Source organism: Pseudonaja textilis, chromosome Z (genome assembly GCF_049901715.1).
Source record: "Pseudonaja textilis isolate UNSWEBS1 chromosome Z, rPseTex1.2, whole genome shotgun sequence".
NCBI classification, from domain to species: Eukaryota; Metazoa; Chordata; class Lepidosauria; order Squamata; family Elapidae; genus Pseudonaja; species Pseudonaja textilis.
Genome location: NC_142008.1, coordinates 6,859,029 through 6,871,576, shown reverse-complemented (window position 1 = coordinate 6,871,576; position 12,548 = coordinate 6,859,029). Strand labels below are relative to the sequence as shown.

The 12,548-nt window shown below is 33.8% G+C and overlaps 1 protein-coding gene across 21 annotated transcripts in view; it reads left to right on the top strand.

Annotated features, from left to right (window-relative positions):
* KMT2C (lysine methyltransferase 2C) overlaps positions 1-12,548 on the top strand; it is a 143,418-nt gene that overhangs the window by 72,749 nt on the left and 58,121 nt on the right. For 17 of the 21 annotated variants that reach the window (XM_087915758.1, XM_026719882.2, XM_087915762.1 and 14 more), the window contains 10 exons: positions 681-843; positions 1,663-1,834; positions 3,166-3,280; positions 3,709-3,881; positions 4,766-4,926; positions 5,327-5,464; positions 7,756-8,456; positions 11,236-11,355; positions 11,731-11,847; positions 12,339-12,440. In XM_087915758.1, the coding sequence (XP_087771884.1) occupies positions 681-843; positions 1,663-1,834; positions 3,166-3,280; positions 3,709-3,881; positions 4,766-4,926; positions 5,327-5,464; positions 7,756-8,456; positions 11,236-11,355; positions 11,731-11,847; positions 12,339-12,440 (1,962 nt within the window). The remainder of the gene's footprint in view (positions 1-680; positions 844-1,662; positions 1,835-3,165; positions 3,281-3,708; positions 3,882-4,765; positions 4,927-5,326; positions 5,465-7,755; positions 8,457-11,235; positions 11,356-11,730; positions 11,848-12,338; positions 12,441-12,548) is intronic. The other 4 variants (XM_087915750.1, XM_087915763.1, XM_087915756.1 and 1 more) reach the window with 1 other exon arrangement.

Here is a 12,548-nt window from a genome sequence, read left to right as displayed (position 1 = left end):
TCGCATAACTTAAAAAAGCATAATGGAAAATGTTAACTTATTCTCTCAAGAGAGAATTTCCTGGCACAGGTCAGAGCATAACAAAAATTCTATTCTGTGCTTTTATGTTTTCTTTTGCATGATTATATGACTACACAAACAAAATCTAGTTTGTAGTTAGATCTAAGGCAGTAAGAATAAATGTAGTTAATGAAATGAGTGGTAGGTCTAATGAATAAAAATAGGGTATTGCAATGGCTTAATTGATGAATCAGCATTTGTTGGTGATGGGAGAAAAACATACATTTTAATCTCAAAATAGAAAACATTTGAAGATATAGGAATAATATTAAAAGGGGGAAAATAATTTTCTATTTATTTAATATACAGGTTGAATTCAATCCATTTACTAAAATAATTGCAATTTAAAAAATACGGCATTTACTTGTTTATTGTTGTGCCTGTTGAGTGGCCAATTTATGATATGAACAAGTGTGCATTTCAGTTATAATAAATGAACCTTGAATTTGAAAATAGGCAATCCAAATTGCAGTAGCCAGCTATAAGTTTTAGAAAGTTATGTGACAAAATTTCTATGTCTTCAGTCATTTCAAAGAAAGAATTAATTTAGGGGAGAAAGCAAAGTATTAAAATTCTGTGAACTCAAGCAATGCTGAGTGGCCCTATGTTTTGTGTTTCAGCGATGTGCATACTGCAAGCACCTTGGAGCCACTATCAAATGCTGTGAAGAGAAATGCACCCACATATATCATTACCCATGTGCTGCTGGAGCAGGCACATTTCAGGATTTTAATAACTTTACCCTTCTTTGCCCAGATCACATTGACCAGGCTCCGCTAAGATGTAAGTAGCCATATTAAATAATGCTGAAAATATGTAATAGAGCAGAGGTCTTCAAACTTGGCAGCTTTAAGACTTGCGGACTTCAACTCCCAGAAGTTGAAGTCCACAAGTCTTAAAGTTGCCAAGTTTGGGGATCCCTGTAATAGAGCCTCCTAATCAGATGTTTATTTAGTTATTTCAAATCTTTGTGGATTTGCTTGGATATTATTTGCACAGATTGATTTTGCTGTTGTTTTCATATTGATTTTTTAAAAAATGTTTTAATTTGTTGCGTGATGGGCATGTAATACATTGAAGGAATAAATTAAAAAATAAAAACAATTGGAGTAGATAGATCTGCTGAAATTTACTCTTCTTGTGGGTTTTTGTAAGTGCTATGATGGGATGAAGGATTATAGGCAAGGAGATGGTGCAAAATTAATTTTTCCTCTTTCCTATCTAGTAGTAGTTCAAATTAAATGTTGAGAAATGACAGAAGTCAGATTGCCTTATTATCAGCTAATTTAAGATCAACTTGTCTTGCTCTCTCATCTCACAGCATCTTTCTTGAAATACGTTTGTTCTTGCTGCAATCTTCTTTTTAACTAATGGTAATAATTTCACTAGCACCTGTTTTAATTTTAAAAACTATGATCTGTATATAATAATAGACTCATATAGACATTAAATGTTTTATTTTCTGGATACAGATAGCTTGCATAATCCTTATTTAACACCTGAATAAAATTTATAACATTTAAAAAATATATCTAGCTGTTCCATCTTTTGGAAGGTTATTTTCCCTATAAAATAATACAGAATTCATCTGTTAATTTGTAGCCAAGGAAGAAGCTAACTGTGCAGTGTGTGACAGCCCTGGTGACTTGTTAGACCAACTTTTTTGTACAACCTGTGGCCAGCATTACCATGGAATGTGCCTGGATATACAAGTGACACCTATCAAAAGGGCAGGTTGGCAGTGCCCTGATTGTAAAGTGTGCCAGAACTGCAAGTAAGCAAAACTGGAGAATAAAGTGCTAAAACACTGGTACCTCATTTTAAATTATTGTGTATAGGTAGTCCTTCTTAGTGACCACAATTGGGCTAGAAACTCCTCAACTAAATCCTGCAGTCATTAAATGGAAAATCATAGGATCATGATAGCCTCATGTCTTCACTTCTGCTTTGTCATTAAATGAATCACTATATCGTTAACTGGAATATCACATGATCATGACTTACCATTTTACTTCTGTGTTCTCCATTAACTCTGATTATTGCTAATCAGTAAAAAAAGTACACAAATGATTATGGGACATTGTAATGGTCTTATATTTTTACACCATTGTAACTTCAAGCAACTATTAAATAAGGCAACTGGTAAGTGAGGCTTACCTGTAGTATTATGAAAAGATGAAGTAAAACCTATGATTTTTTTTTCTGTTGAGTGCATTAGAAGATAAGATGTTATGGACATTATCAACAAATGACACTTGCATTACTATATTTACTTTACTACATAACCTAAATAGATTTGCTCCTAGAAATTTTGATTCCACAATTGGCAAATTGCTTGCCGATTTTTTGTTTCTCTTCTATAACAAGCTTCCTCAGGTGTGGTCTGTGACCTATGAAGAATAGTGAAAATAATCTTTGGGACATGTTTTTCAGTAGAGTTAGAAATCCCTAGTGTAGTCTTAGATAAAATGCTCAATTTAATATAAAACAAAATGCATCCCCAACTTTTACACTGTGTTTGCTACTTATTGTGTCCATGTCAGTTTCAGAATCAAGGTAAGTGCTATGTAATACTCCACAATTTCTTTAACCACTGTTGAATTTGATATTACTTTTTAAATCATGTTTAGTGTTATTACATTCTGGGGAGATCTGATAACATAAAATTGCTGTATTTATTCCTTAATTTTTGAGGCCACAAATCCTGAATATAATATACTTTAGGAATGTGCATTGTTTCTTACACATAAAGAGGAAATGGTATACCGATATCCATTAGAAAAGAGTTGATACTGTGGCATTGGTCATAGACATTGAGTTTTAACATTTCATTAGCCTACTTGCTGTTTATATTCACCTGCCTTGCTTCAAAGTTAAAAGTGTTTTATCTTTTGATCCAATTTACTATTGACCTCACCCCTTTTCTAAGAGGTCTGTAGGGGGCGTGCATAAGCACACCAATGTGCCTACCGTCCCTGTCCTATTGTTTCTTTTTTTTTATTTTTCTTATATGTATCCATGTACTCATAACTATGTTTTTACTTATACCTCTTATCTTGTAAGCAATTGACAAAAATAAGTAAATAAATAAAATCTTTCCCTTAGGCAGTCTGGAGAAGACAACAAAATGCTTGTTTGTGATACATGTGACAAAGGGTATCATACTTTTTGTTTACAACCAGTTATGGATTCTGTACCAACAAATGGGTGGAAATGCAAAGTAAGTTTAAATTCCGTTTCCTAAATGTAGAGCTTGTGTGAAATTGAAGTGCAAGTTAGGTTTAAGAGTAGTATTCAGAAGGCTGTAGGAGTGATTTTCTTCTACGGGCCTTTTTTCTACCATATGAAGAACTGCTGCTGCTCAAATGGCAGAATGAAATTTTATTTACATTTTTAATTGTTTGTTATTACTACTGTTACAATGTATTGCAAACTGCCCAGCCATCTTTTGAGCAAGTGGCACATACATTGTTGTATTAATATTGTATTAATAAACTTTAACAAAAGGTATAAATTCTTGAAACAGGGGGCATTTTAAAAATGTTCTATATAGGCAGCATTATTAGTTGATTGAAGTTTCTAAGTTAACTGCTGTTTTGATACCATAAAATAGTGTGACTAAAAAAAGCTGATTTTTTGGACTTCTAGAACTGCAGGGTATGTGCAGAATGTGGCACACGGAGCAGTAGCCAGTGGCATCACAACTGCCTTATGTGTGACAGTTGTTACCGTCAACAAGACAACCTTCCTTGCCCTTTTTGTGAAAAATCTCCCTATCCCAACTTGCAAAAAGAAAGGTTGCACTGTCATATGTGTAAAAGGTGAGAAGCGTGTTTTTTATTCTACCTTAATTTAGTCCTTTGCTTGTCATTAATGGTTTCCAAGTCATTTCAAGGAGAATATGTCAATATTACTTTTCTTTGGTACTTAACTACTGATCTTAATTTCTTTTATTTTAAGAATAGTAATATGCCCAAGAACTTATGATAATTGGCCATGAAACTCAGTGATCAAACTCTCACCAGCTTCTGTAGAATCATATCCTATAAAGGTTTGATTAAGAAGTGTGATTGGCTTATTACCATTTATAATGGAACTTATTTCTGGTTAAGAAATTATGTGTAAGTGCACAGAACACAAGTAGTCCTCAACTTGGAACAGTTTGTTTAGTGACCATTCAAATTTAAAATGGCACTGAAAAAAAAACTTATGACCATTTTTCACGCTTACAACCTTTGCAGCATCCTCATGGTAACATGATTTACATTTGGAGGCTTGACAACTGACTCACATTTTTGACAGTTGCTGAGTCATGTGATCACCTTTTGCGACCTCCTGACAAGCAGAATCAATGGGAAAGTCAGATTCACTTAACAACAATGTTACTAACAATATCTGCAGTGATTCACTTAACAAATGTGACAAGAAAGATCATAAAATGGGATAAAAGCCACTTAACCAATGTCTCACTTAGCATCAGAAATCTTGGGGTCAATTGTGGTCATAAGTCAAGGACTATCTTTACTCTTTTTCTTCATTAAGTAAGTATGACATATTACACCAGTTATCCAAGTAAAACAAATATTAAAAAGCCTAATTTGAAATGATCCAAAATGTTGAAAAGACCTTTTCTTCCCACTGAAAAAGTATTTTAGTGGAAGAAATTAATACATTAATCTGAATTCTAAACCTATTATTCCCTCAGGTGGATACACATAGGATGTGATAAGCCTCCTGACAATGAACTGGATATTCATTTAAAAGAATATATCTGCAGTCTTTGCAAACATTCAGATGTAGATCAAGAACACACACAAATGTGTGAGATGATAGAGACTGAACAATTTTTGCCTGAAGTTGACACAGGTATGGGCTACCTCTTCTTTTATCTCTTTGTGCCTCTATCTGATGATTTTTCATCAGAAGTCTACAGATTTCTTCCTTCTCCAGATTATTGGTACAATAAAGCACAATTATTTTTTAAAGTTTATATTGCTGGAATGCTTTGATAAAATTTTCTAGAAAGACCTCCACATTTTAGTGGAGTATCTCGTATTTCATTTTCTTCTCACCATGTAACTCAAACAGGAACTCAAAAAGAAACCATTCCCAACTCTTTAAAATGTATAAACCTAATATAGGAACACTGTCCAGAGTAGAATGGTATTTGCTATCCAAAGTTTTCCCCATGATTTGAATGAGAAAAATAATTAAATGTACAACTTGATAATATCTTTGTTTTTTTATATCTGTGCACATGACATAGAAATGGAAAACATAGATTCAAAAGACATAAGAAACAAGAAGCCGTTAGTACTTGAAGGTGGCCTTGATCAAGAATTGGTGGATGAGTCTTTTACAGATTATAAGGATACCCTTTCTTTGACAGCACAAGATCATATATGTATGTATATAAAATACGATCAGAATTCTAGAATATTTAGAAAATGTAATAACATCTGAGCAGTGCAGTTTCTGTTTACAATAGTAAGGGTTTTGGAATAGAGAGTTCCTAAAGGTTATAGAAGAAATAGAACTGTTTTGTACAGGTACTAACCCTGCAATCTTCTGATGAAATACATAATATAACAACAATTCTTTATTACAGTTAAAGACCAGAGATAAAAGATATACCTGAAAAAAACAACAACAGAAAAATAGACTATAGTTTTTAATCAGTGGCATAGTAACTTATTTCTGGTCTCCTTTTCTTCAGATTGAATTTTTTCTGCTTATTGTTTTCACCATACAAGAAATTCATTATTTAGGGAATGATAGTTTTTTAAACTATTCATTTCTTGGTTGGTTGAATAATTTAAAAGTATCTTACATTATCATTTTATTGACTTTTTAATAATGATATACAAGTGTGAATGAATGGCATTACATAATTTTGTAAAATAATTGTTTGATATTAGAATTTAAGTGTGAATTTTTTAAAAGTAATAGGACTTTTAAGAAACTCTCATGTCTTAAATTATGCCAGTTTATGAACCATAAATCTAAAATGTTACAATTCAGTTAAAACTGTCCCAATAAACAAATAGTTTCTTACCCAGATCTATTTCTGAGCAAGGTAGAGTAATAAAGAAACTAATACTGAAATAAAATATAAGTTTTAGCCTACAAGATCTGTAAGATCAGCTGAATAACAACAGCAATAGCATTTAATGGCTAAATTATTTACTGGCCCCTAGCACTGCACAGCACTCTCAGGGCTGTTTATGTTATAAGCATTATTTGCTTATGGTCCCCAACAATCTGGGTCCTCATTTTACCAACCTCAGAAGAATGAAAGGCTGAATCAACCTTGAGCCGGTCAGGATTGAACTGCTGAACTGCTGGTTGTGGGCAGAGTTTGCCTGCAATACTTCACTTTAACCACTGCAATATCGGGGTTCCCCTTGGATGTCAGCTAATTGTTCATCATGATATATGTTTTATTTTGTAAATTATGATAACTTAAAAATCCATCAGACTTAACACAAGTGTGATAATGTGAACAAAAACCATTTGTCTATTTGTCTAATCATGAATGAAATATTTCTAAAAAAGATAATTACTGGAAATTTCTAGTTTGCTAAATTTGATAGTAAAATATAAACATTCTGGACCAATACGAATAAAAATATAATATTTATATTACGTGATCCAGTTTGCTGTAGCTGTTAAGGCACTAGCCAGAAACCAGTATATTTTTATTTTGATCCCAGCTTGTGCACAAAGCCAGCTGGTTGACTTGGACCAATCAGTCCCTCTTAGTCCTAAGAAGCAGGCAATGGCAAACCACTTCTGAAATCCTGCCAAGAAAACTGCAAGTCAGCAATAATTCAAAAACTTACCGGTATATTATATTATAGTTATATATATTCCTATACAGGCAATTCTGGACTTACTATTTATTTCATTTAGTTATTGTTTGAAGTTATAAGAGCACTGAAAAAGTGACTAATGACAGCTTTCACAGTTTCGACTGTTGTGGCATCTCCATAGTCACATGATCAAAGTTCGAATGCTTGGCACATGATTTATATTTATGATGGTTACAGAATCCCAGGGTCATATGATTCCCTTTTGCAACCTTCTGACAAGCAAAGTCACTGGGGAAACCAGATTCACTTAACAACAACGTTACCAGCTTAACCACTGCAGTGATTCAATTAATATTTGTGGCAACAAAGGTCATAAAATGGTGTGAAATTTAGCACCTGTCTTGTTTACAGCATAATTTTTGGGCTTAATTGTGATTGTAAGTCAAGAACTACCTCTGTAACTGAGGCATGGATATGATATAAATTTATACAATTATTTTATGTCAAATAGAAAATGTTCCCCCTTTTATAGTGGTAAAAGTGTGGGCTGTTTAGCTGAATGGACATGTATTTGGTACCTAAAGATAAAATATATTTCTTATGTGGTATATACATTGTGGACTTTTATTTCAAGTTGTGATAAGCAAATTTATACTTAAGTTAGATAAATATGTGAAGGAATAGCTTTACCAATAATTTACAGCAAGATACTAATTGGAGCCATGTTTTCATATAGTGTAAAAGAACTAAAATTCAGAAACAGTCAATATAGACATTTACCTGCTTGCACTTTCAAGGGAAAAAATTTTTTTTTGAAAGGATGTCGCTTTCTATAGCAGTTCCGTTGTATGAGACTGAAATACAGTATCCACATTTGTTTCAGGCCTATCATTAGATGAAAAGAAATGTGAACTGGAGACCCAGGTCTCCAATCATTTTGATACAGAAGAAGGGGAAACATCTGTTAAAAATACTCACGCATCTGATAGCAATCCCTCAGATAAAAAGAGGGAAACTTCAGAAAATATTCCAGAAATAACCCAGCAAGGATCAGATAAACAAGATGAAGAAACAAAACCATCGCAGACAAGCACTGAGTTGGAAGTGCCCCAAGAGGAATGTCAGCTTCTTCAGATGGAACCAGAGAATGTATCCAAGATATGTGAAACTTTCATGTTGGTCGCTAAAGAGCCAGCCTCCAATCCTAAAGAACAGTCTGAAACAGTGGTTGTTCTAGAAAGTACAACTGGAAGAGGCACTCCCGAAGTGTCACTTCTTCCTCAAAATGAAAGTTGTGCAACTGAGAGTTGCCAGTTGGCAGACAAACCTTCGGAATCATTGCCTGAGACATTTTCTCCATGTCCATCTTCTGCTGAAATAAGCAAAGCTGTTGATGTATCTTCCTTGCCAACATCTTCACTAGATCCAAGCGCATCCCATGAGATGTTGCGATGTCAGATGTCACCATTAGAATCTGCTGCGGTCCTTCCAACCACATTTGTATCCCTCACTCCAAAAATTGGAATGGGAAAACCTGCTATCACTAAGAGAAAGTTTTCTCCCGGGAGACCAAGGTCAAGACAGGTAAGCATGTTTGCTAAAACTCATTGCAACCTAATACAGGTAGTGCGACCATTCATTTAGTGGCTGTTTGAAGTTACAACGTTATGGAAAAAAAGACTTATGACTGTTTTTCACGCTTACGACTGTTGCAGCATCCCGATGGTCACGTGGTCTAAATTCAAACTTGGGAACTGGTCCCCAGTTGTTTATGATGGTTGCTGTATCTTGGCGTCATGTGATCACCTTTTGTGATCTGATGAACAAAGTTAGCATAGAGCAAAACTGCCTTAATAACTGTCTCATTTAACAACAGAAATTTTGGGCTCAATTGTGGCTGAAAGTAATCATAATTTTGACTATGGCTCCCCATATATATTTGTATTGTTTATTGCTTTTCATTTTGTAAGCCACCCAGATTTGCCTTGTGGCAAGATGGATAACAAACTAATTTAAGAATAAAAATAAAATAAATGATATTGTTTGAACTCTTTGAAAGAGCGATTGTGGCATTTGTGTATGTTATTGCGCCAATAATTACAGAGGAACAAATATTTATAGCAATAAATGGAAAACTCCTCTAAGCTAATAGCATTTTGAAAAAAGACCAAAATTAAAACCCTTTTAATGCGCATATGTAAACGCAGTATATGAATCACATCAATTTTTTTCCTGCTGCTTCTTTCTGTTAGTATATTAGGGATAATTGTTTACTGGTTTTTCTCAAAGCTTTCAATTTTGGTGGGGGGTTTTTTACATGAGTTTTTTTCACAACAGAAAGCATGTTTTTCTGTGTATTTTTGTTTAGGCTGCTTTAGTATATAGAGCAAGCCTTTATTTTTGCAGATGCTAGAGAGCTATGATCACAAAGTTTTGTTGTACAACTTATTTGATTTGCTTCTTTAAACCCATCACTTTGCTTGCAAAGAAAAATTGTTGTACTAGTGATTTGATGAATTTATCTGTAGTTTTATATTCTAATAAACTTTATTTCATTGTTTTTATAACTTGCTCTTAGCATTAAACTAAATAATAATAAATATACATAATGCTTTAACTACAGTTATTTGTTTTTTCCCTACTTCTAATTGATAAAGAAGTTACTACTACATTATTCCTTAACTTTAAGATGAGTTTATTGCAGTGGTTATGAATTGCAGATTAATATCTTGTTATTCCATGCCAGACCAGATACTGTTCTAATATAGACACATGTCTGAATTATCTATCAATCAAGATTATTGTACCAAACAAAGCTTAGAATATTTACAACATAAAATCTTGTTTCTTCCATTTTGGTGGTATTTCATCAGAAGATGGAAGCTTATTCTAAATAATACCTTAAAAAGATATAATAATATAATCTACTTATTAAATGATACCATATGCTTTTGAATGCATGATTCTAAATTATCTGAAAATCTTAAGGCGTGAGTGGAATCAGTCTCCTGATCAGGCCCGAATAATAGCAATGGCTAGGTATAAAGTACTGACTCAAAGAATCCATTACTTTTTCTGCATGAGATGAAAACAAACCTTAACTGCAAAAGAAAGGGAGCTTTGCCCTTGTAGAAATCGGATTTTGCAGTAATAGCTCACATCCTGGCTGCAGAAGCCTGATCTCTCACTAGAACCCGACACCAAACAAATAGGAACGGAAAAGGTAGAAGGGGTAGCTCCTCCCTTAGACATAAAAGAAGATGCTACTTTGTAGAGACAGGTATCCACTCTGTGCTTGTTGTTAAGCCAAAGAAGAAAATAGATGCTCAGAAAAGGAACTATGCTTGGGTACTTAGGCCATTATTATTTTAGAAATGTTGAAACAGTAGCAAGAGGAAAGGTTTTGATTAATTAAAAAAAGAAGAGTAGTTTTGGAGGGAAAGAGAGAAGAAAGATAGTCTAGGATGGCAAAAGAGCCACATAGGTCCCAGACTACACAAGCATTCACATACTGGCAAACTGTTACTACTCAACCCTCTTCCCCACAGCTACAGTTGTTATTCTTCCTTGGGAGTGCTGCTTCCTTTCTGGCTGCTTTTTGCTACGTACTTCCACACGCTTGAATTAAGTCTCATAAATTTTTGTAAGAAACAATTATTTTAAAAAAGATTTCTACCAGTGTTGGAGTTAGGGGATAATACATTTGTGTGTTCCTTGTTCTTTGGAGAGTTTCCCATCTCTGAATGTGGGTTTCTAGCATAATGTGAGGAATGGATTCTTCCATATAATAATAATTTAGAGTACAAGAAACATCGGTTTTGAATGAATATTTTGAAAATATGTGTGAATGCAATCCTTATTTCTGAATGTTGTGTAATAAAATATATACAGTATTGCTTACTTTGAAGATACGTAAGAAAGTAGATATGATTGTTGTTAATTTTACTTTATATAAACTTAGTAGTTATATATGTATTAAAAATAGTTCTCAGATTATATACTGCTCAAAGATATCTAAACTGATCTCTTGTCTTTTATGTTCATATTTCAGCTTTTATTTTAAATACTGTTTTGTCTGCTATACTTAATAATAATTTTGTTTCAAGTGATCTAATCTACTATCTCTTGCAGTCTGATTTTAAGAGATTAAATATATTTATATAACAGCAGGCAAAATATTCTAATGAATTTTGATCTTGTAAAAATCAAAATTCAATCTTTTTATTGTCCAATAGTTGTTTATTTTCCTATCTATGTTTTTATATTTTTTATCTTCAACCACATATCCATTTTCATTCAGTGGTCTTCATCATTTATAGATGTGAATGTTTTATACGTTTATTTTCTCTTCTTCCATATTTAGGGTACTTGGAATAGCCATAATACATCAAGCCCGCCTTCCTGGTTCCAGGACATTTCAGAAGGTCGAGAAACATTTAAATCTAGACAACTACCTAGCAGTGCTATTTGGAGCATCAAAGTGGTAATTAATCTTCACTTAATTTTATTGCAGTCATTCACCAGAATAGCTGGTTCTTCACTTACAATCACTTGTTTAGTGACTGTTCAAAGTAATAGTGGCGCAGACAAAGAGACAGCTATTTTCACACTTACAATTGTGGCCGCATCCTGATGGTCACGTGGATGATCAAAATTTGGATGCTTGGCAACTGGCATGTATTTATGACGATTGCAGTGTCCCAGGGAAATGCAATCCCTTTTGCGAACCTCTCACAAACAGAGTCAATGTTTTGAGTTATATGTAGTGAATTACTGCCTACAAGCTGTATCTCTATAAATATATTATTGTAGTTGTTAATTTGCAATGACTTAATTCAGTTGTACTGTACTTAAATAGGGTCGTGGGTCAGGGTTTCCAGGGAAGCGGAGACCACGAGGCGCAGGACTTTCTGGAAGAGGTGGGCGAGGGAGGTCAAAATTGAAGAATGGAATTGGATCAATTCTTGCTGCAGGGGTAAGAATCTATGACACAGCGTCTTAAGTTAACTAACCCAAACAAAGTTATTGCTGGCTTTTCATAAAATAGTTGTTGACATAATACAAAATGTCATAAAATATTTTCTGTGCTGATGTTTGACTGTGCTATGCATTTCAAAATGGGCTGTTTTCAAGGCAGATACATCTTTGAATGTATCCCAATTTTTTCGCCGAGGGCAGTATGTTAGAAGCTCTGTCATTGTTGAAAGCATTGAGGAAGAAGAAGGAAGTATCTCTGAAAGGATGAGTCATGGGTCATAGACTGTCTAGTATATAACTGAAATTAAAATTGTAGGAGGGCTGGGTATGGTGGTTTGTTCTCTTCAGTGAAACACGGATACAATATTTTGAACACGTATGGCTTATTTGTATACATCTCAAATAATTTATGGTCTATTGTACAAGCAGTTAAAAACTGTTACTAAATTATTATAGTATCTCATTTAATTCTTCTGTACTATTTTGCAGGTCACTGATATGGATAGCTCATCTAACAAAGATGAAGAAGAAAACTCCATGCATAATACAGTTGTCCTGTTCTCTAGCAGTGACAAGTTTACTTTACATCAGGTTGCAATACTCAGATGTACTTTGTTACTTTCTGTGTAAATCTGTCTTTCTGTGCGTTTGTCTGTCTGTCCATCTGTCCATCTAGACTTTTTGGGGGGAGAGTATTCA